The sequence below is a fragment of the Tachyglossus aculeatus genome, chromosome X1, assembly GCF_015852505.1.
Source record: "Tachyglossus aculeatus isolate mTacAcu1 chromosome X1, mTacAcu1.pri, whole genome shotgun sequence".
Taxonomy (NCBI): domain Eukaryota; kingdom Metazoa; phylum Chordata; class Mammalia; order Monotremata; family Tachyglossidae; genus Tachyglossus; species Tachyglossus aculeatus.
Window position 1 is genome coordinate 93,804,242 of NC_052101.1, and position 27,827 is coordinate 93,832,068.

The 27,827-nt window shown below is 46.4% G+C and overlaps 1 protein-coding gene across 1 annotated transcript; it reads right to left on the reverse strand.

The window, feature by feature from the left end:
• Window positions 1-1,324: 1,324 nt before the first annotated feature.
• Window positions 1,325-26,080, reverse strand: RUVBL1 (RuvB like AAA ATPase 1). The gene is made up of 11 exons (XM_038740335.1): window positions 25,847-26,080; window positions 21,253-21,339; window positions 19,137-19,269; window positions 13,784-13,935; window positions 11,798-11,887; window positions 10,688-10,837; window positions 9,551-9,614; window positions 8,516-8,714; window positions 6,482-6,584; window positions 2,842-2,933; window positions 1,325-1,741 (listed from the first exon to the last, which is right to left on the reverse strand). The coding sequence occupies exons 1-11, from the start codon at window positions 25,985-25,987 to the stop codon at window positions 1,582-1,584; spliced, it is 1,371 nt and encodes a 456-aa protein (XP_038596263.1). The 5' UTR covers window positions 25,988-26,080; the 3' UTR covers window positions 1,325-1,581.
• Window positions 26,081-27,827: the final 1,747 nt, after the last annotated feature.

Consider the following 27,827-nt stretch of genomic DNA (forward strand, 5'->3'; position numbering starts at 1 on the left):
TCTCATAGTCTCCGGGGAACCGGTCGTAAAAACTTCGCCAGAAAGATTAATGCAATAATCACAAGCCCTCCCAGGAAATGGGAAGAACGAAATTAAAATGGGTTCTTCCACATTCAAACAAGCCCCCACCCTGCCAGTCTATCCTGGCCCAGAAGAGTTCAGTGTGAAGTCCCGACATCCTTCTGGACACAACCGGGATCCTGAGTGACTCTCAAAACTAGGACAGTGACTGTATTACCACCAGTTATACGAATACATGCAGCTTTTTCTGCCACCACAATCCTTTTAGCAGAAAGATGAGGGTTATTACCGTGGGGATTGCTTTTGACACCAAATAATTCAGCTGGCCCAAAAAGCATTTCATCTCAACAAATTTGTCGAGACTTTTCTTTTTTCCATTCCGGGCCTAGCCATTCAGGGAGCACAGACGAGATGCTGCTATTCAGGTTGCTTCCATAATTAGTCCAGAGGTTTTGAAACATTGGATGGACATTTCATTTTGGAATCGGCACCGAAAGGCAAGGGTATAGCCTCTCAGCCGACTTTGGACCATGTTCCCGGAAATCATTTTGTATCTTTCACCTTCATTTTTCAAATTTATGGCAACTCTTGGAAAAAGAAAACCCATAAGTTATTTGGTTTAAAAACTCATCTCTCAAGCAAAGTGACCATTTTAATTGAAGGGCCAGATGACAGGCAGAGCAAATGTTGGGGAGGGGGGAGAGGACAGGGTCAAAGACTGGCGTGATACATCAACCAATCGATGGTATTTATAGAGCACTTACTGTGGGCAGAGCACTGTTCTAATGCTTGGGAGAGTACAATCCAACAGAGTTGGTAGACACGTTCCCTGCCTGCAATGAGCTTACATTCTAGAGGGTAAAGGAAAATTCTGAGTCCAGAGGATTAAGCATCTTCCTAGTCCATCCACCCAGTTTCTCTTACCCGTAAATGGCCCCAGCTGGTTCGGAAGGAGAGTTCTACAGGTCATATTATTTGAATTAGGACCAAAACCATGTGAATTTGGTGGTCTTCATTTCAGAGCCGGCAAGCACAGACCTGTCCCCAACCAGAATGCCCGTGAGCAGAGATGCCGGAGGTGAGTACATAGGACCGAGCCTAGAAAAGGGAGGTGCAGCATTAGGGATGAAATGCCTGCCGGCAGATGCTGACAAAATGAACACCAGGCCCAAGTGGGGTGAGGCAATCACATCTATTTTAAAGCTTGGTCTTGCTATTTAACAAAATGAATGTGGTCTCTTTGGCTTTTGCAAATTGGGAGAGGAAAAGCAGAGATCGGATCTGCATGCAGAAAAGACATCTGACAAGTCTAACCTCAACATATTTATTATAAAACACTCCAGGTAAGGTTCCATCCAAAGCAACAATGGATGAAGATGTTAAAAGTTCTAATAGCTAAATGAATACCGTAACATGGGTTCCTGACTTGAGGCACATACATCAGAACAAGATTTTCATTTTCCTCCCACTCCAAAACACTAACTATACACTAGCTGTTTCAATGAGAGGCTACTTTCCTGACACCAGTAAACTATTACCAAGTTAAATGCTGCAGGCACTTTACTTCATGTACTTGTCCTGTTGATCAGCCAGGATTTTGGCGGAAGATTTAGCATCATAGAAGAGTTCGTTAATTTCCTCAACATGCTCCTTCTCAATGCCATCTTTTCCATTGATCCTGGCGAGAAGGCTGGCTGGGGTCAGTAGTTGCACAGAGTACCTAGACTCAAATAGAGCCAAAGGGCAGAGATAAGCAAAGCTGGAGGTGCAGGATCATCTTTTAAAGATTACCTTCCACCCCCACCCTCTCTACCCCAAACCTGAAAACAAACCAACACAGCAGCCCCCACTGATTGAGCTTATTTATATGTCAAACGGACAAACAGCTAGGCTGCCACTGCTTGTACCCGCCTCATACACACAGGAACGGAGTCAGAAAAAAGTGTGTGAAGGGGTGAGGGAGTGAGCTTGGGCACTCACCCACTGGCATCTTTTCTTCCCATTTTACTGACGGGAAAATTCCATGCCTATGGCGACTAAGACATAGGCAGAAGCTGTGGAGTGAGTCACGAGTAAAGTTACCAGTGTAACAAAAATCTTCCCAGTGCTTTACCCACTAGATTTTATGAAATTCACTGAATCTTTTCACCTTTCAAATACCTGCCTCCTTCCTGAATCAGTAGAGCGCTTTGATCTTTTTACATTTGGTTCAGACAAAGGAGGGGGGACTTGGTTTTTGTTTATTCAAGTCCTGCTTTCATGCAACAGTTGGAAAACTTGCTCACCAAACACTGCTGCTCTAACTCGCTTTCTGTCAAACACTGCACCCCAAAATCCCCCCCTAAGAAAACACAGAACCCCATGCTAAAACAGTAAAACAGATGCAGGCATTCAAAGGGGCCAGAGCCTTTAAACACCTCCTGCAATGGTCACCATTACCGAGTCATGTCTTTGCCTTGATGTTTTCCTGACATTTCACATCAAGTACACCAGGACTCGGTCAGGCAGATTGAGTGCCAAATCAAATATAATCATTGGTCTGGTTCATCTAAGTCAGCGAAGCCATGGGGAGGCTTGCGGCGGGGGGTAGGGGGTGAAAGTTACATGTCCTACACTGCAGTCTTTCATATCTGCTAAACCACTGGATTTCATATTCCTGCTTTTTGCCTCACAAGCGTGTGCACGTGCCCGACACATGCACTCTCTCTCTCTCTCTCTCTCTCTCTCTCTCTCTGTCTACCTGTAAGAAATGGCTTTTTAGGTATGAGAGCCATCACAAAGACAGTTCCAGGTTAGCTGGGGTTAGGGGGCTTGGCTCACCTCAAAGTGGTCTTGGTGCCAATCTCCCCAAGGTGGTTCAAAGCCTCTTCACTGATGTTAATGCTCTCAGTCTGGGCTCTGATTTTTATGATCTGTTTGATTGGGAAAGAAGGATTCAAGTGATTATTCAGCAGTTGGTTCCTTGTCAAATGCTTTCCAATCCATTTAGTTCACACCTAAACCGGAGGAGGTCACCTCCACTGTATAGATGAGGAAACTGAGGCTGTGTCTGATGGCACAGCAAATCAGGAACAACTGGAAAAAGGCCACAAGACTGTACTCCTTTCCCAATTCCCCACAAGAACATACTCTCACCTTACTGTAGAATCCCTACTGTACAATGCAGTTTGGCTGTAAATCATGGGAAAACGGCACTTTCCCAGCACTCTGAACATGGTATCCATTTTTATTCACTTGATAAATAAGATAGTAAAATAAATCAAAAAGTTACTTTCAAAGGTTCACCTACCCTTGTCACATCACTGGGAGAAATCTAATCTATCAAGAATAGCCTTAAGCTTGTTCCAGTTTGAAGATCTTTGTAAAGTTGGAGTTCAAGATACCGCCAAGAAGCTATGGAGTATAAAGCTGTAACAAAAGTGGCACCAGCATCCCAGCAGTCGGTATTACCAGCTGAGTGATAAGGGGCAGACTGGATAATGATGTTGTGGGTTGTAGTGCTGAGATAACTCTGGAGCTGTGCGCCTCATATAATACAGGTATTTTTCACTTTGGCAGCTTCGTAAACAAGATATCAAGAAGGACTTGTTTAAATTTCAGCCATAACAACAGACTCCAGGGGGGACCGGCAAGGGTGGGGAAAGGGCCAGAAGGAAGACGGTAGATAGAGCTAGGGAGATGTCACGATGACCGGGAGACCCCAAATGAAGGTGCAAAATTGATTGAGATGGAAAAAGCCAAACCCCCGGCTGATTTACGGGAGTCACCGGTTTCCAAAAGGAAACTTGGGACTGATATCGTTCTCCTAAAGCCAGCCCAAACCCCAATCCTGGAGCTACAGAACCTTTGGTCTTGAGCAGTAAGAACAGCTGGAACCAGACATCCGGAAATGGGGAAATTGGGGCGACTGCGGGAGAGATCCCCGTCTCTGTCTGACATGCAAGAGTCGGGCGGGTAACTGGTGGGACAAACGATGTGCTGAGAACTCAAAAATCACACCTCTAGTTGTGGGTGTATTGTTGTGTTCACCCTGAAATGTTCTTTGCCATAAAAGACGGTGGAAGAAAATACCTAAAGTGACTAACACATTTGGGTTTGTTCCCCGCAACCAGTCACATTTTGATGTGGACTGGAATTTGGATCCATGACTCCACTCTCTGCTAAGTCACCGCTGATGGAATTTTCCACATGTAAGGGGCCGGAAATGATAACTGACAGAATATCTTTTAAGTGCACTGACAATTCGGTCCTAGGGAATCATTTCACACAGATCAGGCTTCAAGCACACACAAATTTAGTCCCAGGTGAAAGGTAATTAAACCTCAGGAAATTGGGATTTTTTTTTTTTTACATGATGTAAATGTTCTTTTGCCGCATGGATGTCAGCAATGAACTTACAATTCTTTCAGCTTCTCTGCCAAGGAGAAACAAATCCCATTAGGCTTTTCTTTAGAAAAGACGGGACTATTTATTATCCAAGCCTAATGTCTAATTAAGGAGGTGTTTAGCATCGTGTAACCTGCCTTCAGGGGGATCCACTGTGTTGAATGGGAGCTCTGGCTTCATAAACTTCATAAGCACCACTCTGGCTCCTGCTCTCTTTCTCGAAGCAGGTCGGAGCGATCACGACAGCTCTTGTTTCAGCAATTTGAAAATGGATGGTTCGTAAATTAGATCTTTAATCATTTAATAACCTACAGGGATGGTTTATGAGGGTGACTAAATTGATAAGGTGGTGCCCAAGTTATTTATAATAATACTAATAAACCCAACTATGCTAAAATAGTGGTTTGGCTGTGACTTACCGAGAAAGCCCGACAATCAAAATACTGGCTGCCACTGTCCTTAGCTTACCCTTTTGTGACAAATGGAGAGAGGGGTGAGATAGCCCGACCAGACAGATAAGCCGAGTTGAGTTGTATCTACGACACGACCTGGGCACAGGAGGGTGAAGCAAAAGCAGTGTGTGGTCTGGGTTTCTAAACACGTGGCAGACTATTCCAGTTGCACGACAGACAGCTTGCTTTGCTTTCCCACTCAGGGATGGTCCGCTTGGTCCGTCCCTCTCATTTCAAGATGTGCTGACTGACAAGCGTCAGGCCCCTCTGAGCACGACGGCAGTGAGCAGAGGTACCTAAAAGCTACCTTATACCAAACAAGAAAAGCCTTTGCCTCAATGTTTATATTCGACAAATGCCTTGGCTTCACCTTGGCATTTATCCAGCAGCCGGAGACCATTATCTAGTGACAACGCTCTCCTCCATTGACACTATCTCCTAAATAATACAAAGAATTGACATGATAAACCGTAATGGCTCCTGTACTGTGTCAATCCACAGTATTGAGAGGCTAATGAGGGGGGATCTTTGACACGATGCATCATAATGGCACCTCAGGATTACGATCAATACAAAATGCATGGCAAGGACTGACTGATCAAGCCTGGGATAGCTGGGAAAGAATTCTTGGGGAAAACAATGCGGCAATACCTAAAACTCGGGGGGGGGGGGGGGGGGGGGGGGGCAAGGGAGAGAGGACACACACACACAACCCCAAAACAAAGCCACAAAAAGTTATCCGTAGTTCAGATTTAATTATGACAGGAAGAAGTGCTATAGGAAACAGATAAACTCAGTGGCCAAAGTGCTGCCAATGGAAAACTCCAAGATGACCTGCTGTGCCTTACTAATGGAGGAATGAACTCGATTGATGATAGGGCCTAATTCGAGACGTAGGTGGATGAGAGTAGATTGCCTACTCCGATTACTAGTCAAAGTATAGTTTGACTAGGATAATTTGTGGAGAGAGCATGGACCTGGGTTCTAATCCCAGGTGTGCCAGGTGATTGCTGTGTGACCTTGGGCAAGACACTTCTCAACTGTACAATGGGGATACCTGTTCTCCTTCCTACTTAGACTGTGGGCCCCTTGTGGGACAGGGTCTATGTCCGACCTAATTAACTTGTAGCTATCTCAGAGCTTACAACAGTCGCTTGACTCATAATAAGCGCTTAACAAATACCATATTAAAAGGGGGGGGGGGGGGCAAACACCCTCTCAGCCCCCCACCCCATCCAAGAAATCCACCCCTCCAACTTATGCCACTCTCAAGCTTAAAAAATAACTCTGGTAAAAAGATAGGTACAAAACATATATACAAGACAGGATTTGACATATCTTCTTATAAATTTTTATATTAATATCAGTCTCCCCCTCTAGACCAAAAGCTTGTTTTGGGCAGGAAACACGTCTACCCACTTTGTTGCACCGTACTCTCCCAAGTGCTTAGTACAGTGCTCCGCCCACAATAAGTGCTCAATAAATACCACTGATTGATGGGGGGGGATTCAGACAAGCCATGTTGACAGAGCTGTGGCCAACTTGGGGCTTAATGTAAAACTGAAATTCCCAAATACAAAAGTCTTCTTCCCTTAACCCAGAATCCCGAGAAGAGGCCTCACCTGTTTCATTTCTTGCGGTGTGTACAGCATGGTGCGGATGATCATTACTCTATCCAGGAGGTCCAGAGGGATCCCGTGAGGAGAGATCACGTCCTCCGTGCCTCTGAAAAGCCAAACAGCAAAGATGAATCTCATCAATCTAGACCCACTTAGGGAAACTGAAAAGACGCAAATCTACGTTGAGGTGTTAATATTGATGAAGCAATAAACAGCCCTGAAACATATTTTTCACTTGTCACCAGCTCTTCTGCCGCCCCAGGACACAACATGTGTGCTAAGTCCATGGTGACTGGTAGATGATGCTCCAAAAAAAAAAAAAAAAAATTTACCTGGTTGCCACTGGCAAGAACTGGTTATCCTGTATTGGCTAGTAGGATACCATACTGGATACGGCTCCCTTTAAAGAGCCCCTGAAAAAGATCAGCAAGTATGCTGCCTGTCAGATGGTAAGAGACACAGAAGACCTGCCAGGAAGAGTGACTTATATGTGCAACTGACCTGCTAACCAGGTAGATGGGTGGACCAGGGCTACTAGACTAGGCCTCTACTCCTCCAAAGTCTGAGTTGCAGGATATCGTAAATTGGGTTCAGTCAAACAAAAGTAAGCAATTAAATGAAATAGGTGGCCAGGGATTGGGTGCTTCCAAGTGATTTGTACAGTAGGTGCTCAACAGATACAGAAGACGATTTTAAATGATGATGGTACACACATGAATGCTAAGGTTCTGGCTCCTCAATTGCCTGCTGTGTGACCTTGCGCAAGTCACTTCGCTTCCCTGTGACTCTGTTTTCTCATCTGTCAAATGGGGATGAAACACCTCTTCTCCTTCCCCCTTAGACTGTGAGCTCCTCCACATGGAAAAGGGAATGTGTCTGATCTGCTTATACTTGCCCGCTTAAACAGCAGGCCAACGCGTGTACATTCCACTCAGTGTAACTGAGGTCTGACTACCCAACATCCCTGCCCAACTGGCTGCCATTCACCTTACAGTAAGGTTTTTAAGCTTCCAGTAATGTAGTGTTTCCTGCACTGATGAATGGAGAGACCAAGATGAGACAAATTACTAACATAAAAGAAAAATCCTTCAAAACGCTCTTCTTGGGGGGGAGAGGTTGGAAGAGAAGGAATAAGCTCTTCAAAATCCTCAACAAACCCAGCTCCAAATGCTCAGGGTCTGGCAGGAGATGGACAAATAACAATAATAATATTAATAACAATTGTTAAGAGCTTACTAGAGAAACAGCGTGGCTCAGTGGAAAAGAGCACAGGCTTTGGAGTCAGAGGTCATGGGTTCAAATCCCGGCTCTGCCAACTGTCAGCTGTGTGACTTTGGGCAAGTCACTTCACTTCTCTGTGCCTCAGTTACCTCATCTGTAAAATGGGGATTAAAACTGGGAGCCCCCCATGGGACAACCTGATCACCTTGTAACCTCCCCAGCGCTTAGAACAGTGCTTTGCACATAGTAAGCGCTTAACAAATACCATCATTATTACGATTATTATTACTATGTGTCAAGCACTGTTCTAGGTCCTTGTCCCACATGGGGCTCCCAGGCTAAGGAGGAGGGAGAACCAAACTCCACACAGCAATGTCAAAGTGAGACAAAGACAGGATTTGACATATCTTCCAGTAAATGGCACACTCCATTTGTGCTGGGAAAGAGACCATCAAGCTGGACAGAAAGAAACTGTTACGGGTCTTACCTTACACAACAGCCATTGGGCTCTGATAGCCTACCAGGACTGCTCAATAGGGAGGGATGCCTTGGACCCCAGGTGATTTACTTGGTTAGCATCCTGTGATTTCCGGCGAGCTTTACGGAGAGCAGCTTGCCGAAGCGATTTAACCTAGAACCTTTGGCATCGGAGGTTTCCCTCTTTCCCCCCCAGAGAAAGGCCAGCCATAGGAGGAAAACCCTCAACTCACCCTGTGTAAAGGCCCTGGCCTGACAGGAATAGAACCCTTGAACCCCACCGTCCCCAAAGAGAAAGTGGGTCGCAACGGGACGGGCCAACGGAGGAACACTAGGTACCTGATGACACAGTTGCCACGGTTGGAGGCGAAGATGACAATGGGCGCGATGGAAGACTCCAGGGCCCGGTGCAGGTAGGTGAAGCATTCGATATCCAGCATATGGACTTCATCCACAAACAGCACGCCAGGGACCAGCTCGGCTACGCCCTGGTCAATGTATTTGTTCACCACCTTGTTAATCTCGCCTCGGAGTTTGTCTACGTGAGGAGACGGGGGGGGGGGGGGGGGGGGGGGGAGAAAAAAAATCACCACAACCTCACCCATCTCGCTTGGGCACAACCCAATGAGAAGTCGGGAAGACAGTCTGGTGCCAAATCGAAGGATATTTCATTTGACCTGGGAACGTTGGGCTCCGACAGTGCGTATCAAATGCAAGATTATCTAGATTGTCTCTCAGAACTGAACTGCACATGCCGATGGAAGGTCTCCCCTTAAGTGCTCTTCCGCCTTCTCAATTTCAAACCAGGCTCCTCGGTTTGAATTAGGAAGAGAGCTAACCCACAACACCAAAGAACTTCACCGCACCAGCCTGATCTCACAGAGTTTACCCAACCTCGGAACCACCGTTACCGCAAGCACTCTCACGAGATAGTCAATGGCAAAAATGATAATTCAGGCTGGAAATCCGAGGGGTCGGGGAAAGCGGCAAGACCAATGGCAACAAAGCCCTGCCAGGTGTTCTGCGTACCAGACCGCATGGCAATGGGACAAGAACAAAGATACATTTTGGAAGTATCAATCAATCCTCTTAAAATGTAAGCTCCTTGGGTAGGAAAAGAAATGATAAACATGATAAAATCAATAAATATCATTGATTGATTAAACCTCAAATGCAAACAACAATCTTTAAACTTGAAACCACGTGACTGACCAGAACTTGGACAAGCACTTTGGGTTTTTTCATTTCTCACGGTTAAAAGTACTTATTTATTTTTTTCCACCTTCATCATACAGATTTATAGGGGATGTATGGTGGATGAGTGCCAGAATATACGGCCTCTCTTACCAAGACAACGCATTATGTATTGCCTACCTGTGATTTCTGTCTTCTTTGGCTTCATTAGCTGGCCCATCATGGAAAGTATGTCCTGTCCACCCTTAACAACAAAGCAGTAAAGAAGGCAGGTGAACAATTTCATTTCCAGAACTGCTTCCTTAACCAGCTATGAAAGTTTGTGAGGACAGTTAAATTTCCTTCACATGGAGAGGAAGAGGCAGGGGCCTCTGCACTTTGCCCACTCTTAATGCAGAACTCAGTATTCTGAATTTTTCAACACGCAAATTCCACATCTCTTATCCACCAAATGATTCAGCTTTAAAGGCCTTAACCTGGCCACGATGCTGGTATGAAGAGCACCATGAAACCTGGCCTCTTTTCCACTTCGAACTCCATGGTTTCTCACTCGCCCATTGTTCTGAGCAGGTGGGCTAGTAATTTTTGTCATCTACAATGGACATCAACTCAGGTGAGTGATTCTGTGGGCTGTGGTCTCACCCTGTGTTCTTCAGACTACTTGCAAATCTCTGGAGCAGGCAATAAAATGCTTAATAATGCAATAATGTAATGGCTTATGAATGCAAGGAGCCTAAGACCCAGTTTACTGTTGCTTAAGTTGCTTGGAGTTGAGGGTGGGAGGGGGCAAAAGAGATGGGAGGTGAGGCGTGGAAACCGGGCGACTAGTTGCATTACTTTAGTCAGTGGCATTAGAAATGCGTTAGCAGATAAAGCCAAGAATCCTAGGAAAACCTCCCAGCTCAAATACCTTAAAATAGGGCCAACCTTCAATAAGAACACCAGAAGGTGCAGGCTTAATGCTGCTATACATAAACACTGAAAAGCTCTGACTGCAAAAACCATCCACTTTCAAGAGGCTCCAGGAGCAGAGTCAGAGGAGCGGCCAGCCCATGTAAAAACTGACACGTCTCCAGCCTGAGGTGAGACAGACCATTAACAATTAAGGAATTGCATTCATCAGCAGAGAATGTGAACAAAAAAACAAGGGAGAACCCCGGACTCTTGACAATGATGATTGCTGAGCATTATGGATAGAAGACGAGCAGTTTTTCTCCAGAACGAGATGAGCAGACAACCACTTCCATGGCCCGAGCCATCTGTGACGAGCCTCAAAGGGCTGGTTTGCTGAGGTTATCGACATGCTAGGGTCAGTACCTGGGGCCTGGCGTTGGCAACGTCCAAGTCGTGCAGGGTCACATCCTGAATGATCTCTTTTTTCTTGTGAACGTCGCCCTTCGGCAGGGGGACATACTCTTCGGCCTCAAGATCGAATTCCGTGGCATAGGTATCACACCTGCCTTGCCTCTGCAGAAAGAGGGGATGGAGGAAGAACAGTAGACAGGTCATTTCGTGCCAAGCTCCTGAGTGACACACAGCTGACAGAGATAATGGCCTTGGTTCACAATTACAGTTCTGACGAGCTTTGGTCGACAATTCTGAATATGCCCTACTCCCCAGTTGGCAAGAGCAGCATTCTATCTGTTCATCACCAGCCTCAAAAACCCTGTCGAAATACACCTATTTTCTCTCCTGAGAATCTTTTCCCCCTTCTTTTAACTATATGCAATTCCTGATAAAGGACAAATCCAGCAGATTAAGCGGAGACTGAGAGAACTGTTCGGATTCCTTTGTAGGCGGGTGATTTATTGTCTGATACCAAATATTATGCTCATCCATTAAACGGCAAGTAACACTGTACAGTACATTTTAAATCAGATATGAGAAGAATGCCAACTAATGCAGTATTCCTTTCCACATGCATATATCTTGAGAAGAAAACACCAAAGAGATAAAAGGAAGATTAAATGTACTGCACACTTCAATTCTAGAATGACTAAAATTGTCTTGGTTTCCCACCCTGTACCCAATATGCTCTTTTTTTATTTTTAAGTGAAAAGAGTGCATGGGGGGGATGTTTTGACCTTGTGAAGGTTAAAGGACTGGAAGCAAAGGAAATTAGTTAAACAACCAAAACTTGTAGGTACAATCAGGGTAGCGGCAGCGAGCGCTTTCTTGTTCAACATCTCAGTCCCGAGCTGGACAAATCACCCTATCTCAGCACTGCAGGTATTACTGTAACCAAAAAACAGAATTGCACTTTTCTTTCCATCAAAGTCCTTCCTGGCTAAGAAGGAACCTCTACTTCCCCCCACCTTTACCATGGCCAACTGTCGCCTGTGTTGGGTGTGTTCTTTCAAAGCTAAAAAGGCCTCCCGGGGTCATTCTCCCGGGAAACACAACTCAAAGCCCGGACTTTGATTTTACCTTGACGGCGCCACTGTTCGCTTCTATGTAAATCACATCTCCTGCCTCTACTCGCTCCTTCTGCAAACTTTCAAAGATGCTAGGATCCAGCTAGAAATGAAAAGGCATGGTATGCGGGTTAGCCACCAGATGTTAAACCAAAGCATTGCTGGGAATTGGAGTGGGAAGAGCATTACATTTGGAAGAGCTATGGGTTTTTTCTTTTCTTGGTCTCAGTACTTTCTGTTTTCCTCCAACTAAACCTTATTTTAGGTCTTCAGACTACTGAGAAGTGACTTTTGTGGAGGGTGCCTAGGAAATGGATGGAATGAACTGGATAAAAAGAAAGGGTAGGCCAAACAAGATAAAAGTGCCCCAGATTGGAAGTGGATTGTCTTTCAAGGACACGGCATGCATCTTTTGAGTAGAAATATTTAAAACTAGCTGATTGAACCCTGGGAGAATGGGAGTCTGACCAAGAGGAGCGGGCTAATGACTTAACTGCTAGTCTTCAAACTTTTATTATTCAGTCTCGGTTTGGGTTGTTTTGTTTTTGAAATGAACATGACCAGCGTCTCATGAGTCTCCTTTTTACCATCCCAATTGGGCCTTCTAGGGATATTTGAAAGTCTGGCAGCTCTAGGAAGGCATTTTGCTAGTGACTCTGTGTTCAGATACAAGACAATCTGTGGTCTGTAGCTTGTATTAATAGAATGTCTTTAGGTTTCACACGGCTTTGTTTGTTCTCAGAGTGAACTGCTTCTCTTGGCTGGGAGTCGGATATGTATCAGCCATATTTATATATTCTGTACGTGGGATGTCAACTTTTATATATATATAAAAGTTTTATATAGATACATATTTTTTTTAAAAAATCATTGATTCTGGAAGAGACCGGCATCACTTCAGATCTTGGTGAAGAGAAGGCACCCTCTCCCCTCTGAATAATGCAGAAACATGAATAGTTGAAAGCTCAAGCTCTGGATTATTTTTCCTATAAACCCATCAGGGCTTGTGTGCATAGTTGTTTCATTCTGCTTTGGGCATTCCTACTGTTAACTGCTCAAATGAACTGATTCAAGTCAGGGAGTAGAATTCTTGCCTCAACACTGGGGGACACCAGCTCTGGGGTTTACATGGCAGGCAGGGAGAAGCCCCACTCCCCCACAGCTTTGGGATGCACCCCATTCGCCAAGTAACTCTAGCACCTTTTGGTGGTGGGGTCAATGCAGCTGTAGTTAGGACAAGCCCCTGACTTTAAGGTGCCTTGAAATGCCCGGGCCCTGCACCTTGTGTGGCTTTGTGCAGCCTGGGCCATCAAAGGGGTTGGGTCCCCCCCCCTCAGAATCACCTACCACCCTAGGGAACTTCTGTTTTGACTATTAATAGGGGAGGGAGGTAAGTGGTAAAATAAAAGAGTGGTATTTGCCTAATCAAGCTCTACGAGATGGGGATCGTGTTAAGAAAACAGAAACGGCCTTTCAGCAAATGGAGATTTTTATCTCCATAAGCCTATGACCGGGGCAGGGAACACTACGGGAATCGGTATGGATTTAGAGCAAAGGACAGGATGCTCAACTCTTGATTGGGTTGGGAGGTGGGGGGTGGTGCAGAGAAAGCATGGCACTTCTGCTGGAGGAGTAGCACTGACAACTAGGGCGGTGGGGGCGGGGGGACGACGACACAGGGATAGAAATCCTGCTTGGACAGGAGATGGCGGCCTGTGTTTCTGAAAGAAAACTGAGGAAATAGAAAAGGATTCTCTGGAACTCGACACCACGGTCCACATTCTCATATCCATTAACATATTTGGAAGTCTGTGGCTTTTTGTTCTTGGTTTAGGGGAAGAGGGCAGGATCAGTTCTAGAATTTTCAAACGTTAGCCTTTATTCCACCCAGTATGCTGATGGAGAATTAGTGAAATGAATTCAGTCGACAGATGAGGGTCACACCGAGGGGGAAACGAGTTGTCAAAATGAAGAACGGAGTCTGACAATTTTCACTCACTTTCAATTGTTTGGTTCCTTTAGCTGTTTTGAGTCCTATAATTACATGGCTGATGGTTTTGCCATATCCACCCATGGGATTTTCAGTCTCACACGGAGTCAACTCTGTGACTTCACCTTCATAGACTTCCTTTGTTTCCTTTATCCTCAGACCTGAAAAAGATTTGAGATGAACCAGTGCAGAGTAGCCCACCCCCTTTCCTCACACTTTCCCCCTTTAGAGTTAGAAATTCCCCTCTCTAGCATCGAGATTCTCAAAAAACACAAATTCAAAATTACAGCAAGGCATATTTATGATTGTGTTACTCTAGTATGGAGTGGGGGGGAAGCTCCACAAAAACTGGGAGTGTCCATCAGGAATACGGTTTAACAGAATTTCAGGTCAAACAATGACAATAATTACGGTGTCTGTTATGTGTTCACTATGTGCCGAGCACTGTACTAAGCACCGCAGTAGATAAAAGATATTCAAGTTGGACACAGTCCTTGCCCCACAGGGGCTCATGGTCTAAATAGAGGGCGAAGGATTTAAGCCCCATTTTACAGATGAGGAAACTGAGGCACAGAGAAGTTAAGTGATTTGCCCAAGGTCACACAGCAGACAAGTGGCAGAGCTGGGATTAGATCCCAGGTCCTCTGACTCCCAGGATCATGTTCTTTCCCCTAGGCCATCATACCTGAATGGCTCAGTCACAATGGGGCTGTCAAAATGAAATCTGTTACCCTTTTTCACTAACTCCTGCCCCCTCAAAATAGCATGCAAAATGAAAGCTATGTTTTTCTACCATCTCAAAATCCTAAGGGATAAGGGAAAACAAAAGTCACGTGGAAAAAACACCAGTTGCTTTTTCATTTTGGGAAGATCTGATCCTCAGTGGGTAGGGAAGGAATCTGAATAACACCACAATTAGGTGCACTTACCTACCATCGCCAAACTCATCTGAACTTTCAGATAAGATAGCCAAAGCTATCTAAACTGTCTATTGCCTGAATTAGCTTTGGTCTTAATTAGCTTGTTCTTCGTTTGGGTGCCTGTTTTCTGCTGTTATGCTATGAGATCATGATGCAAAATGTTTCACTGAGGGGCTAAAAGGAACATACTACGGGCTGTGAAGCCAAGTAAATCCCTGGAGCTGGGCTCCATTTCACAAGCTGATCCAGATCTCCAGAATTACACTAATTTGTAGGCCACAAATAAGCGTCTGCTGTTCACAAGAGTTCAGATGCTTAAACTATGAGGTGGGTACTTGTCTGGGGGCAGGAGAGGGGAGATCTCCTGGGGGTGGGGTGAAGTTAAAGATCTTCCCAGGTGAAGACAATTCAGCTATGCCTAAAAAAAAGCCAGGCCACTAGGGATCAAGCAATAGCTAAAGATTATTCAACAAAACAAAGGAAATCTTATATCCAGCACATGAAATAATAGAACTTCTCTCCCCCGCCCCAGAAGGCTGGGGATTATTGTTCCTCCTCTGTACTTCAAAACTGCTCCTATTTGAAAAATTAAAATGCTGGAAGTAATACTCTTCCCTCAACCTTCGCATTAAATCACCAAGTAATTTCTCGGATCAAGTCACATGTTTTTCAGCTACTGCGAGCCAACATGGGCCGGTCTCCCCCTGCTGGTCTGGAATCGGAATTGTAACCGAACAAAGTTACGGGCATTCATCGCCACAGAACAAATGACAATTATCACCTCAATCTTTCCACAAGCACACTTAAGTCCAGAAGTCCAGAAGTCAGATGGCCAGGTCAATAGAGATGGCTTGCTTATCTCTGGATAGCTATTGATGCTAAATGACCAGCTATTAAATCTATTTTCCAAGAATACTAGAAAGACCAGTGGAACAAAATTCTGAGTCGTAGCAGCTGGTACCTGACAACGTTAAAAATGAGGAGGGAAGATACCCTTTGGTCACATTTTTGTGTCTGATCTGATGATCTGGTATCCGGCACTTAGCACGGTGCCTGACACATAGTAAGCACATAACACAATAATTGTTTCTGGAAAAGCCAATCCCAGAATGTATAGAAAATCTGGTGTAATACAGCAATCAATTATCTAGCAGAACTATTAACTGCAGTTGCTACACATTCATTGCCTCTCTGCAACCAGCCTCTTCTCTATCAACCTACCCCCATGACCGATCACCAATGTCATCCTGTCCCTTCTTCCCAATGCCAACTCTCATCTTTCCTTTCTTGTGTCCCTCCTCCTCACCCTCTTCCCCCGCCTCTAGTTGAAGGGAGCCTCACCCCTTTTTCAGGGAACCCCTGCCCCCACCACTCCACTCCAGAGCCCCTACACATCTCAGAAATAGGACAAGGTTGGACTTTAGGCAAGACTTGTTGGCTTAACCATGAAGCCATCTTTTCCCTCATTAAAGATGCAAACTAACAGACAGAATTAGTATGGGAGAGCTTTGTGGTCGATCCCTTGTATACAGACAGTTCCCCCTCAGGGTACTGGATTGTCTAAATAAGAAAAGCTGAAGGTAAGAGGAAAAGGAAGTCTTGTTCATCCTCATACCCGAGAAATGTCATCCTGACATTCACTGCAAAGAAAAGAATTTGGAATCTTCCCCCCTCCCCCGGCCAAAACTGGCTATGGTGATCTCTGGTGAAAGTGCATAACAAAATTCCTACATTGTGGTTACCAATCAGCCAAATCTAACCTTTTTCAAATACATCAATAGGTTGCAGCTAGATGAGATGGGTTTTAGAAGATAATTTAAAAGGGAGTTTTAAAACTGCTAAAAAGAAAATCAATCTTTTATTTTATATCACAAAGAAACAAGTCCTCTAGATGGAATGCTTAGCAATATTTGGTGTCAGGTGAATATGACAGGAAAATTCCACAAAATGGTGGAAAACAAAGAATTCCTATCTTTCACTACCGCCAGGATGTTCAGAAGCAGCTCTGTGTTGACAAGCAGGGAATGTGGTGCGCCAACAATGTGGACGGCTGTTAGTCAGAAGGAGCTGAATTGTTGCTATCTCTAGGAATGACAACACAGATGACACAGGTTTCATCTCTTAGTTCAAGTTTCCAGATCCCTGACAGGGAACTTCATCACGTCAAGGAAACGGCACAGACGCCTTGCTTTTTATTTCTGGTCAACTTACCTCTTCCTCCCCTCCCCCCTACCACCTAAACAGGAACTCAAAAAAAAAAAAAAGAGGCTCATAGGACACTGAAAGCCCCTTTCTGAAGTCCCTTTGAAAGGGTGGAAGGATTTGGCAAGACCTGTCCTCACCTTGCAGTCTCCAGGACCAAGGAGAGGACCCCGACAAATCATAACATGGAAGCTGGGGCCTTTTACCGGTCCTCTTTTCAGAAGTAAAGGCAATTGAGGTATCTAAGCAATCGAACAGCATACGGAGGCTAGTTTTGACAGACTTTTTCAGCTGTCAGCAGAGATCACATACCAAAAAAATCCAGAAAGAATTTTAAACACTTGATGGGGTCCTTTCAACTTCATCCTCAGCTAAAGTGAAGCCGAAGTGTAGTTTCCATTGAACCCAAGCAGAAATGAGCATCACGAAGGTGATAATGCTTCTCTCTGGGGTAGAACAACATCCCATTGTACTCATTTGGATTAAAGAGGTAGGGTAAACCTGACTACATGGGGGAACCAAATTTTGGTCTTAGGCCAGGAAGAAAAGACCTCACCCGAAAACCTGTCCAGCAGGGCCCAAGCCAGCTGCTGAACACCTGGATTTTTCCTTCTCATGTCCAAAAGACAAGCCGGTCCAATGAGACGGCAGCTAAAGATGGGAGAAAATGGACCCTCTCGTTGCACTTAATCTAATCCAAAATTAGGAAACTAGGCTTACTGCTGTGGTTATTTTCCTGAAGGATTTTCTTTTTGCTATAATAGTGTATTCAGAAACTTTATGGCCCACAAAGCCCACTGCAAGAGTCTGGAGGCCTCCTCTGGACACTCATTTTAGAGCGGGAAAAGCGGTAACCTGCTGCCCATTTATTGATCCCAGGGGAAGGTGGTGACTTGTCTGTAACGTCCACTTCCAACTATGAATTTGGTGATGCTAGCGGGGCTGTGAGAAAAATCATTGCCCTTACTGAGGAAACCTCTGTAAAATAACCCGAGGGATGTTTCAACTTCAATGCCTAAGCAGAAGATTTGTCCCTTGGTTGGAAGATGATGCTGTCAACGGTGAGATGGCAAGCATGAGTGTGAGTGTCCATGAAAACCCAGTGGTGAACCTTTTCTGTACTCCTCTGACCTCAGAGCTGAAGTGTGTCCGGGGGAGGAGAGATAGCTCTTGTCGTCAGCTGGACGTATTCACTACAGGTGCTTGTGCAGTAGAGGCGATGGCCCACATTAAGTCACCTGCACTCTTTAAGCTGGTCGCCCTTTGCCCAACGGCACGCACCCCAGGACAGCCGGCACAGTGAGAACAGGCCCAGTCTATGGTCTGAGCAAAACCTAAATGGGAGCAGCCACCACTGTGCCCCCACCAATGTGGTAAGCCACTGCTGAGAATGATACTCAGAGTGGCTTAGTTAGGGTCTGGCACGCACCGCCTGACCCTCCCCAGCCAAGACGCCAGGAACGCGGAAAACGTGATTCCCCAGAAGCTCCATTTTCTGGGTCAGGCCAGTGGAAGGACACATAAGGAGGGAGACGGCTTACCCTACTTATCGCAAATGAGGGATGCCTGAGGGATTCTTGGTGATGAATTCTCAGCATCAAGTAGTGACTCGGTCAGAGGGGACATGGTATGGAAGAGACGCTGGTGCAGAGTGAAGGAGCCGGGTGGAAAAGTGAAAAATCCACCCTCTGCACCGCACCAGCCTGGAAGCCGGGGACAGGGGTGACCACGATTGCCCAGAAGCCCTCTAGTCTTTCGGTCAGGCCAGTGGCAGGACACACCAGAGATGGTTTATGCCTTCCTGGTGCCCAGAACCAGTTTTTACACTACAGTTGACAGAGGCTCTCACTTCCAGCGTACAAAATATCAGCAAGCACAAGGGGCTCGGTAATGAAGGTGCCGGGTGCAGAGAGTGAAAAAGTGGGGAAAAGCAAACAAATGAATCCAAGATGTAGTGAAAACCCACTACTGAAGCCAACGGGAACCGGGCCTCACACTCTCACACTCTTCTCCATGTCGGCCAGGAAGCACAGGGCAGGGGAACGGACCGTGGCCCCCCCAGATGCCCCTCCCCACACGCTTTCCTGAGCTAAGCCAGTGTAGGGACATGGAGGTCAAAAGAGAAAGACCAGACAGAGAGGGAGCTTGCTTGCTGCCCAATCCTAGGTTAGGCCCAACAGACTAAACACTGTGGGAATAAGACAGTATACATCGCTCTCCCGTTCAAAATCGACACTCACCAATTGCTCGTCTGAAGTTTTCCATCAGGACTTCTGTTTTCTTGATCTCAGTTGAATAGACTTCACTGCCCACCATGGGGCAAAAGGGGACCTTAGTACCCAACTCCTGAGCAATAGCCAGAGCTAGAGCTGTCTACAAATGGAAAGAGACTCTACTGTTACACCCACTTCAAACTCACAGCCTTACAAGGATTGAACAGAGAAGTGGCTACAAATCCAGCCTATATTTTTCCTCTTAGAGCCAATCTCACATAAGAGATTCTTGGGGACTTTGCAGGTCGGTTGGTTCTGCCTCCTGAATCACAGATAAGGAGATTGGGGGGTGGGAAGGAGCATTTAAAATGCTGAACCAAAGAGTTCCCTCCAGAACTTGCCATAACGCAAAGGCAAAATGTGGCTTGCTGAGCAATTTGATCTGAGCACTGAGTTGGATCTGGGTTGGCTCTGAGCTGGTTGCTTCCTCCTCTAGACTGTGAAGTCCCTGTGAGCAGGGAACGTGTCTACCGACTCTATTCTATTGTACCCTCCCAAGCGCTTCCTACAGTGCTCTGCACGCAGTAAGCACTTAATAAATACTTCCGATCGATCCTGCAGCGGCTCCTAGCTCACTCCATTTTAGCCGCGGATGATGGGAGGAACCTCCTGGCACCTGCCACCCCAAGACCGGTGGCACGGGGAGGGGAGGCTAACCGTATCTGCGTCTGGCTGGGAGTCAGGAAGACGCCATCTCAGTCATGAGTGGCTGTACTTCTGAGGCATGAATTACCCCACTCCTCACAATCGGCTCTCCCACAGACCCTTTCAGAACAGGGTCAGCAGTACGGGTGGCTAAAATGTCCTTTACTGCCCGGGATCCTTGAAAAACTACATTTTTTATCCTTCTTTCAAACAGTAAAAGTTGCAGCATCAAAGCCTCTTACAGAGACCACTATGAGGGAAGATTTGTGGCAGATACCCATTCAGAATGTAGTGTTTCCTGAACAGCTATGAATAACAGGTAAAGGTTGGGCAGGCCCTTAAATTCTAATTGATTTGGATAAAGTTTCTCTTTCAATTGTTTGAGGGCATTTCATGTAAGCTACCCTTCCCCAGGAGAAAACAGCAGCTGCTTGGGCAAAGCTTAAGAAAAAACAAATTGGAAACGTAAAACATTCTGGAATTACAAACATTTAAGTGGAAGGGCTTGGTTTCCAGGGATTTGATGTTCAAAGGATAGTTCATTTTCATTCTTCCATGATTCTGAAGACAAGCAGGGCAGAAATAAGACTCCACTGCTATTTATCAGAAGTATCTCATTGCAGCAATACAAAAGATTAAAAGTACTGGGCGCTTCTCCTAGACTGCTTAGACAGAAGGCAAAATGACTGGGGCAAACTGGAAATTTGTTACTGAAAACCAACTCACTGAAACTAATAAAAAAAATGCAGATTTGGGGAACAAAACTCAACAGCTCCCCTTGGATTTCTGCTCACTTCTCCTTGAGGGAAAGGTAAGTTGAAAACCCCGGTACTGGATGAAGACGCTATGGTTTGAGAGTTCCCAAATCTCTACCTGGGTAAATTCTGAATCAGTGCCCATGTGACTTTGATTCAAAGTTCAGGAAAACAGCACATCATTAACCATGTTAACCAAATACTGTATGACCACCATCAACGTTTGTCTCTCTTTGCAATTTTACCTAAGCCCCCTGCCCTTTTCCCAAACCACTCTACTGCTATTTTTTTCCTCCAGCTCAGCTAAATAATTCAGGAATTATTCAGGAATTCAGTTTTCACAAAGGTGCTATAAAAGAAACTGTATTGACTATCATCTAGTAGATACAACAGCACTAGCTGCCTGGAAGGCAATATTCTAATGCTGGCTCAATCACCAGGTCGGGTAGCTGAACCTCTCTGGCATTGTTTCCCCAGATTACAAAATGGAAGTGAAACCACCCACCTTGTTGATAGGGTTCTTGAGATGATATCTGCAAAATGCTTAGAGCTCATCTGGGCGTATGCACATTGGTAAGAAATATTCTAGTTGGGGCCCAAGTTCTGCATGGCTCAGCCACGAGGGACACTGTCTCTGAGTGACTAGACAAACCCAAGATACATTCATGAGAGGAAATGAATACCTTGCCAGTCCCAGGGGGTCCTGCCAGCAAGACAGCCCTTCCAGCCATTTTCTTACTTCTGATCAATTCTACTATCACACCACATGCCTAGAAATAAAAGAGAAACAATAGTAAGCCAACACTGTAAAAACATTTCATAGAGATGAAATCTAGGCCTTGGATCAAAGGCAGGAAACCTCCAGTTCATGTCTGGCTCTACCACCAAATCAGCAAGTGACTCTGGATAAACCACTCAAAATTCCTGTACTTTAATTTCCACATCTGTAAAAGGGAGGTGATAACGGCTCTTTTCTATTTCACAGGGACACTTTGATGATAAACTAGTGGCAGTAATGAGCTTTGAGCAACTTCCAACAATGGGCTATAATTTTTTTTAATGTACTATCATTTACAGTATAATGGCTTGCCTATGCAGTTTCCTAAAATGTACATTTTCACACTGGTTCAAAGTTCAACGGTATGTTTATTCATTTAACATGTTTTGAGCACCTACTTTGTATTTAACACTAAAGAGAAGCTTGAGAATACATAAAAGATGCATATAAATCAAAGGACCTTCCCTGCCCACAAGAAGCTTACAATCTAGGGAGGTGTTTACAAACCGGGAGGCATTTACAATACATTCCTCTAGGTTACATGACTAATTCCAGGTTTAGATGAGCTATTCTAAAGGTCAAACTGACTTTCACTCCATCCACCTCAGAGTGCAATTGAAACTGAGTTTACAAAAACTCTTTTGTCTCCTTCCCTAAATCTCAGAGGATTGCTCCAAACCAAGTAATCTGGATAGAGTTGCCAATTAGAACTTGGGCCACTGGGTCAGAATACGATCAAAGCCACCTTGTTTCTTCTGCCCTGGCGAAGTGCTGTTATCCAAGCAGGCTCACGTTATGGGATGTACGTTCCCTAATTCTCTAACAATGTTCTAGGCTGACTAGTTAGTGAAAAGAAGCAGCATGGCTCAGTGGAAAGAGCACGGGCTTTGGAGTCAGAGGTCATGGGTTCAAATCCCAGCTCTGCCAATTGTCAGCTGTGTGACTTTGGGGAAGTCATTTAACTTCTCTGGGCCTCAGTTACCTCATCTGTAAAATGGGGATGAAGACTTTGAGCCCCCCGTGGGACAACCTGATCCCCTTGTAACCTCCCCAGCGCTTAGAACAGTGCTTGGCACATAGTAAGTGCCTAATAAATGCCATCATCATTATTATTAAAATAATACCTTGTGGCAGTACTCAACATACTTTTGGTGTGGTGAAGCTCAAACTACACATTGTATGTTCGCCATTTACTTTTATGTAAGACCACAAGAAGTGCCATTTCTGGGCCAAAACGATTGTTCATCCAGCCCACTATGGGCAACTCATCTATGACTTTATCCAAACCCCTGTTATTCTCAGTCTGAACAACTTCGGGGACCAGTCCATGTTTATCCCGGCTATACAAAAAGTTTCTTTTGGCTCTGAGCTGACCACTTACCCACTCCCTGGGGCTACTGGTTCACCAAATTTCACAATTCTGTGTTTGCCCTGTCAACATCTTCATGATTTGGGTTGCAGCAAATTTGCGGGCACATTTTGCCATTAATAATAATAATGTTAGTATTTGCTAAGCGCTTACTATGTGCCAAGCACTGTTCTAAGCGCTAGGGGAGATACAAGGTAATCAAGGTTGTCCCACGTTGGGCTCAGTCTTAACCCCCATTTTATGGATGAGGGAACTGAGGCAGAGAAGTTAAGTGACTTGCCCAAAGTCACACAGCTGACAAGTGGTGGAGCTGGGATTCAAACCCATGACCTTGGACTCCCAAGCCCGGGCTCTTTCCACTGAGCCATGCTGCTTCTCATTAGACTCCCTTGCTTTTCAAGGTCAGAGATGCTGCGTAGTACATGTTCCCCAAGTGCCCAGAACAATGCTCTGCATACTGTAGGCATTTAATAAATGCTGTTGGTATTACTTTTATAAATTTAACCACACCCTCTCTCTGCCTTCATCCTTGTAGCCTGGAGTCCTAATCTTTTTTGATGATGATGGCATTCATTAAGCACTTACTACTTAGAGAAGCAGCTTGGCTTAGTGGCAAGAGCACAGGCTTGGGAGTCAGAGGACATGGGTTCTAATCCTGACTCCGCCACTTGTCTGCCGTGTGACCTTGGGCAAACCACTTCTCTTCTTTGTGCCTCAGTTATCTCATCTGTAAAACAGGAACTGTAGGCCCCTTGAGGGACATGGACTTTATCCAACCTGATTAGTTTGTATCCACTTCAGCACTTAAAACAGTGCTTGACACATAAGCAAGTACTTAACCAGTCTTTTAGACTGTGAGCCCAGTGTTGGGTAGGGACTGTCTCTATATGTTGCCAATTTGTACTTCCCAAGCGCTTAGTACAGTGCTCTGCACATAGTAAGCGCTCAATAAATACGATTGATTGAATGATTAACCAATACCGTAATTATTATTATTACTCCGTGCCAAGGTACGGTCAATCAGTCCTGTCCCACACCAGGCTCACATTCTAGGAATGCATTTTAATCCCATTTTAGAGAAGATGAGGAAACTGAGGCCACAAAAAGTGAATTTCCCTAGTTCACCCAGCAGGCCGTGGGAAAACAGACGAGAATTCACTTTTCCTGACTCCCCGTCCTATGATCTAGACCACAGTGCTTCCTTAAAAATGATAATAATAATCACCGTATTATTAAGCTCTTACTGTGTGTCAAGCACTGGATAGATACATGTTAAACAGGTCGGGCACCGTCCCTGTCCCACATGGGGCTCACAGTTTAAGTAGGGAGGAGAACGGGGACCGAATCCCCATTATATAGTTGAGCAAACTGAGGCGGCCCAGATTAGTGACTTGCCCATGGTCACACACAGCAGACAAGAGCCTGAGCCCGGACTAGCACCCAGATCCTCTGACTCCCGGGCCCGTGCTCTATCCACTAATAATAACAATAATGGTATTTGTTAGGCACCTACTATGTGCCAAGCGCTGGGATAGATACGAGGTGGATCAGGTTGTCCCACGTGGGGCTCACAGTCTTAATCCCCATTTTCCAGATGAGGCCACTGAGGTCCAGAGAAGAAGTGAAGTGACCTGCCCAAAGTCACCAAGCTGCTAATAATAATGATAATAATAATAATTTTGGTATTTGTTAAGCGCTTACTATGTGCAAAGCACTGTTCTAAGCGCTGGGGAGGATACAAGGTGATCAGGTTGTCCCATGTGGGGTTCACAATATATGTTGCCAACGTGTACTTCCCAAGCGCTTAGTACAGTGCTCTGCACGCAGTAAGCGTTCAATATGTATGATTGAAGAGAAGTGAAGTGACTTGCCCAAAGTCACACAGCCGACCACTGGCGGAGCCGGGATCTGAACCCATGACCTCTGACTCCCAAGCCCATGCTGTTTCCACTGAGCCACGCTGCTTCTCTTCTAAGTGGCGGAGTCGGGATTAGAACCCACGACCTCAGCCTCCCAAACCCTGGCTCTCGCTGCTGAGCCCCGCCGCTTCCGATCTCCTTGAATCTTCTTCGGGGGGGGGGGGGGGGGGGGGTCCTCGGTTTAACACGGCGCCAAATTAGGCGGAGACTTTGCAGCTCTTTAGGACGCCCTTGGGGGAGGGCCAGACAACTCGGGGCGTGGCTGAGCATCGAGAGGGAGATCAATCAATCAATCGTATTTGCTGAGCGCTTACTGTGTGCAGAGCACTGTACTAAGCGCTTGGGGACGTACAAGTTGGCAACATAGAGAGACAGTCCCTACCCAACTGTGGGCTCACAGTCTAAAAGGGGGAGACAGAGAACAAAACCAAACATACTAACAAAATAAAATAAATAGAATAGATATGTACAAGTAAAATAAATGGAGTAATAAATATGTACAAACATATATCCATATCTACAGGTGCTGTGGGGAAGGGAAGGAGGTAAGGCGGGGGGGATGGAGAGGGGGACGAGGGGGAGAGGAAGGGGCTCAGTGTGGGAAGCATCATCAATCTTATTTATTGAGCGCTTACTGTGTGCAGAGCACTGTACTAGGCGCTTAGGAAGTACAAGTTGGCAACGTATAGAGACAGTCCCTACCCAACAGTGGGCTCACAGTCTAGAAGAGATGGGAAAGGAGGAGGGAAGGAGATGGGAAAGGAAGAGGGAAGGAGAAGGGAAGGAGATGGGAAAGGAGGAGGAAAGGAGATGGGAAAGAAGGAGAGAAGGAGGGAAGGAGATGGGGAAGGAGGAGGAAAGGAGATAGGGAAGGCCTCCTGGAGGAGGTGAGCTCTCAGGAGGGCCTGGAAGGGAGGAAGAGAGCTAGCTTGGCGGATGTTGGGAGGGAGGGCATTCCAGGCCCGGGGGTCGATGTTGGGACGGGCGAGAACGAGGCACGGTGAGATGTTCAAGTCTGGCCTGGAGGCGGGGCAATGGGAGGCGAACCCGATCCTCCCAGGTGCTTCTGGAAACTTCGGAGGGGCCTTTTGGCTTCGGACCAGGGTGCCCCACTTGGCCCCCTCTCTTTCCTCAACTCCACACTTCCCCGAAGAGCGGCTCCTCCCGCTCTCTTCCTCCTCCTCCCCCCCCGTCCCCCGCCCCGCCGGTACCTCTCGGGCGTTCTCCTGTCCCACCAGCCCGGAGGCTGCCTGTTTGGCCAGGCCGCCCTCATCCAGGCCCAGCCCCTTCACGTGGCTGTGCGAGGCGATGCGCTGGGTCTTCGTGGTGCTCTTCACCTCCTCGATCTTCATCCTGGGCGAGAGCGGGGCCCGGCCGGCCGACCCGCCCGGAGGCCTCTCCGCTCGGCTGAGGGAACAGACGCCAAGCGACGCGCCGCAACGCGACACGAGCCAGGCGGGCGCAGGCTCTCCCCGTTACCATGCGGCCGTTACCAGGGCGCCTCCGAAGCCCCGCCCCCTCCTCGCCATCCCATTGGGTGGCCGCCTCCCTTTCCTGGCTTCCTATTGGGTGCGCGGGAAGTCCGTCACCGACTCGGTGGGCCCTGCCCACCCACTTCCGACTGGTTACCAAGGTAGTTTCCCGCTCGAGCCCGCGCTTCAGGCCCGGAGCCTCCCTCGTGGAGCGGCTTCAAGGCCCTGCTGAGAGCTCACCTCCTCCACGAGGCCTTCCCAGACTGAGCCTCTTCCTTCCTCTCCCCCTCGTCCCCCTCTCCATCCCCCCATCTTACCTCCTTCCCTTCCCCACAGCACCTGTAGATATGTATATATGTTTGTACATATTTATTACTTTATTTATTTATTCATTTTATTTGTACATATCTATTCTATTTATTTTATTTTGTTAGTATGTTTGGTTTTGTTCTCTGTCTCCCCCTTTTAGACTGTGAGCCCACTGTTGGGTAGGGACCATCTCTGTATGTTGCCAACTTATACTTCCCAAGCACTTAGTACAGTGCTCTGCACACAGTAAGCGCTCAATAAATACGATTGATGATGATGATGATGATGACAGATGCGAACAGGGCAGAGGGATAATGATTCATAAGAATGATGGTATTTGGTGAGCGGCTACTATGTGCCAGGCACTGTACTAAGTGCTGCGGTGGATAATAATAATAATAATAATGGCATTTATTAAGCGCTTACTGTGTGCACAGTCTTTTAGACTGTGAGCCCACTGTTGGGTAGGGACTGTCTCTATATGTTGCCAACTTGTACTTCCCAAGCGCTTAGTACAGTGCTCTGCACACAGTAAGCGCCCAATAAATACAATTGATGATGATGATGATGATGCAAAGCACTGTTTTAAGCGGTGGGGAGGTGACAAGGTAATCAGGTTGTCCCACGTGGGGCTCCCAGTCTTCATCCCCATTTTACAGATGAGGTACCTGAGGCACAGAGAAGTGAAGTGACTTGCCAAAGTCACACAGCTGAGAATTGGCAGAGCCAGGATTTGAACCCATGACCTCTGACTCCAAAGCCCGGGCTCTTTTCCATTGAACCACGCTGCTTCTCTGAGCCACACTGAATCGCATTGGACGCCGTCCCTGTCCCGCGTGGGGCTTACTCTCGACCCCCATTTTACAGATGAGGGAACTGAGGCCCTGAGAATAATAATGGTGGTATTTGTTAAGCACTTACCATGTGCCAAGCACTGTTCTAAGCACCGGGGTGGATACAAGGCGATCAGGTTGTCCCACTTGGGGCTCACAGTCTCCATCCCCATTTTACAGATGAGGGAACTGAGGCACAGAGAAGTGAAGTGACTTTTTTATGGTATTTGCTAAGTGCTTACTGTGCGAAGCACTGTTCAAAGCGCTGGGGGGATACAAGGCGATCAGGTTGTCCCACGTGGGGCTCACAGTTTTCATCCCTGTTTTCCAGATGAGGTAACTGAGGCACAGAGCAGTTAAGTGACCTGCCCAAGGTCACACAGCTGATAAGTGGCAGAGCCGGGATTAGAACCCACGACCTCCGACTCCCAAGCCCGGGCTCCTGCCACTAAGCCACGCTGAGTTCAAGCCAGGAGTAACTTGCCCCTGTTTCGGATCCCTGTTGAGGGTACTCTCCACGGCCCCGTGGCCAGTTTGTTCGTACGCTTTAAAAAGATGGGAAGAACCCGAAGAGGCTT

What these genes read in the sequence shown, in the direction of transcription:
- RUVBL1 (XM_038740335.1), bottom strand. Translation starts at nt 25,987, where the DNA reads ATGAAGATCGAGGAGGTGAAGAGCACCACGAAGACCCAGCGCATCGCC. An exon ending in TTGCCAACGCCAGGCCCCAG is followed by an intron (nt 9,615 to 10,687) that starts GTACTGACCCTA and finishes TTTGTTGTTAAG; the next exon opens with GGTGGACAGGACATACTTTC. An exon ending in CACCGCAAGAAATGAAACAG is followed by an intron (nt 2,934 to 6,481) that starts GTGAGGCCTCTT and finishes CCAATCAAACAG; the next exon opens with ATCATAAAAATCAGAGCCCA.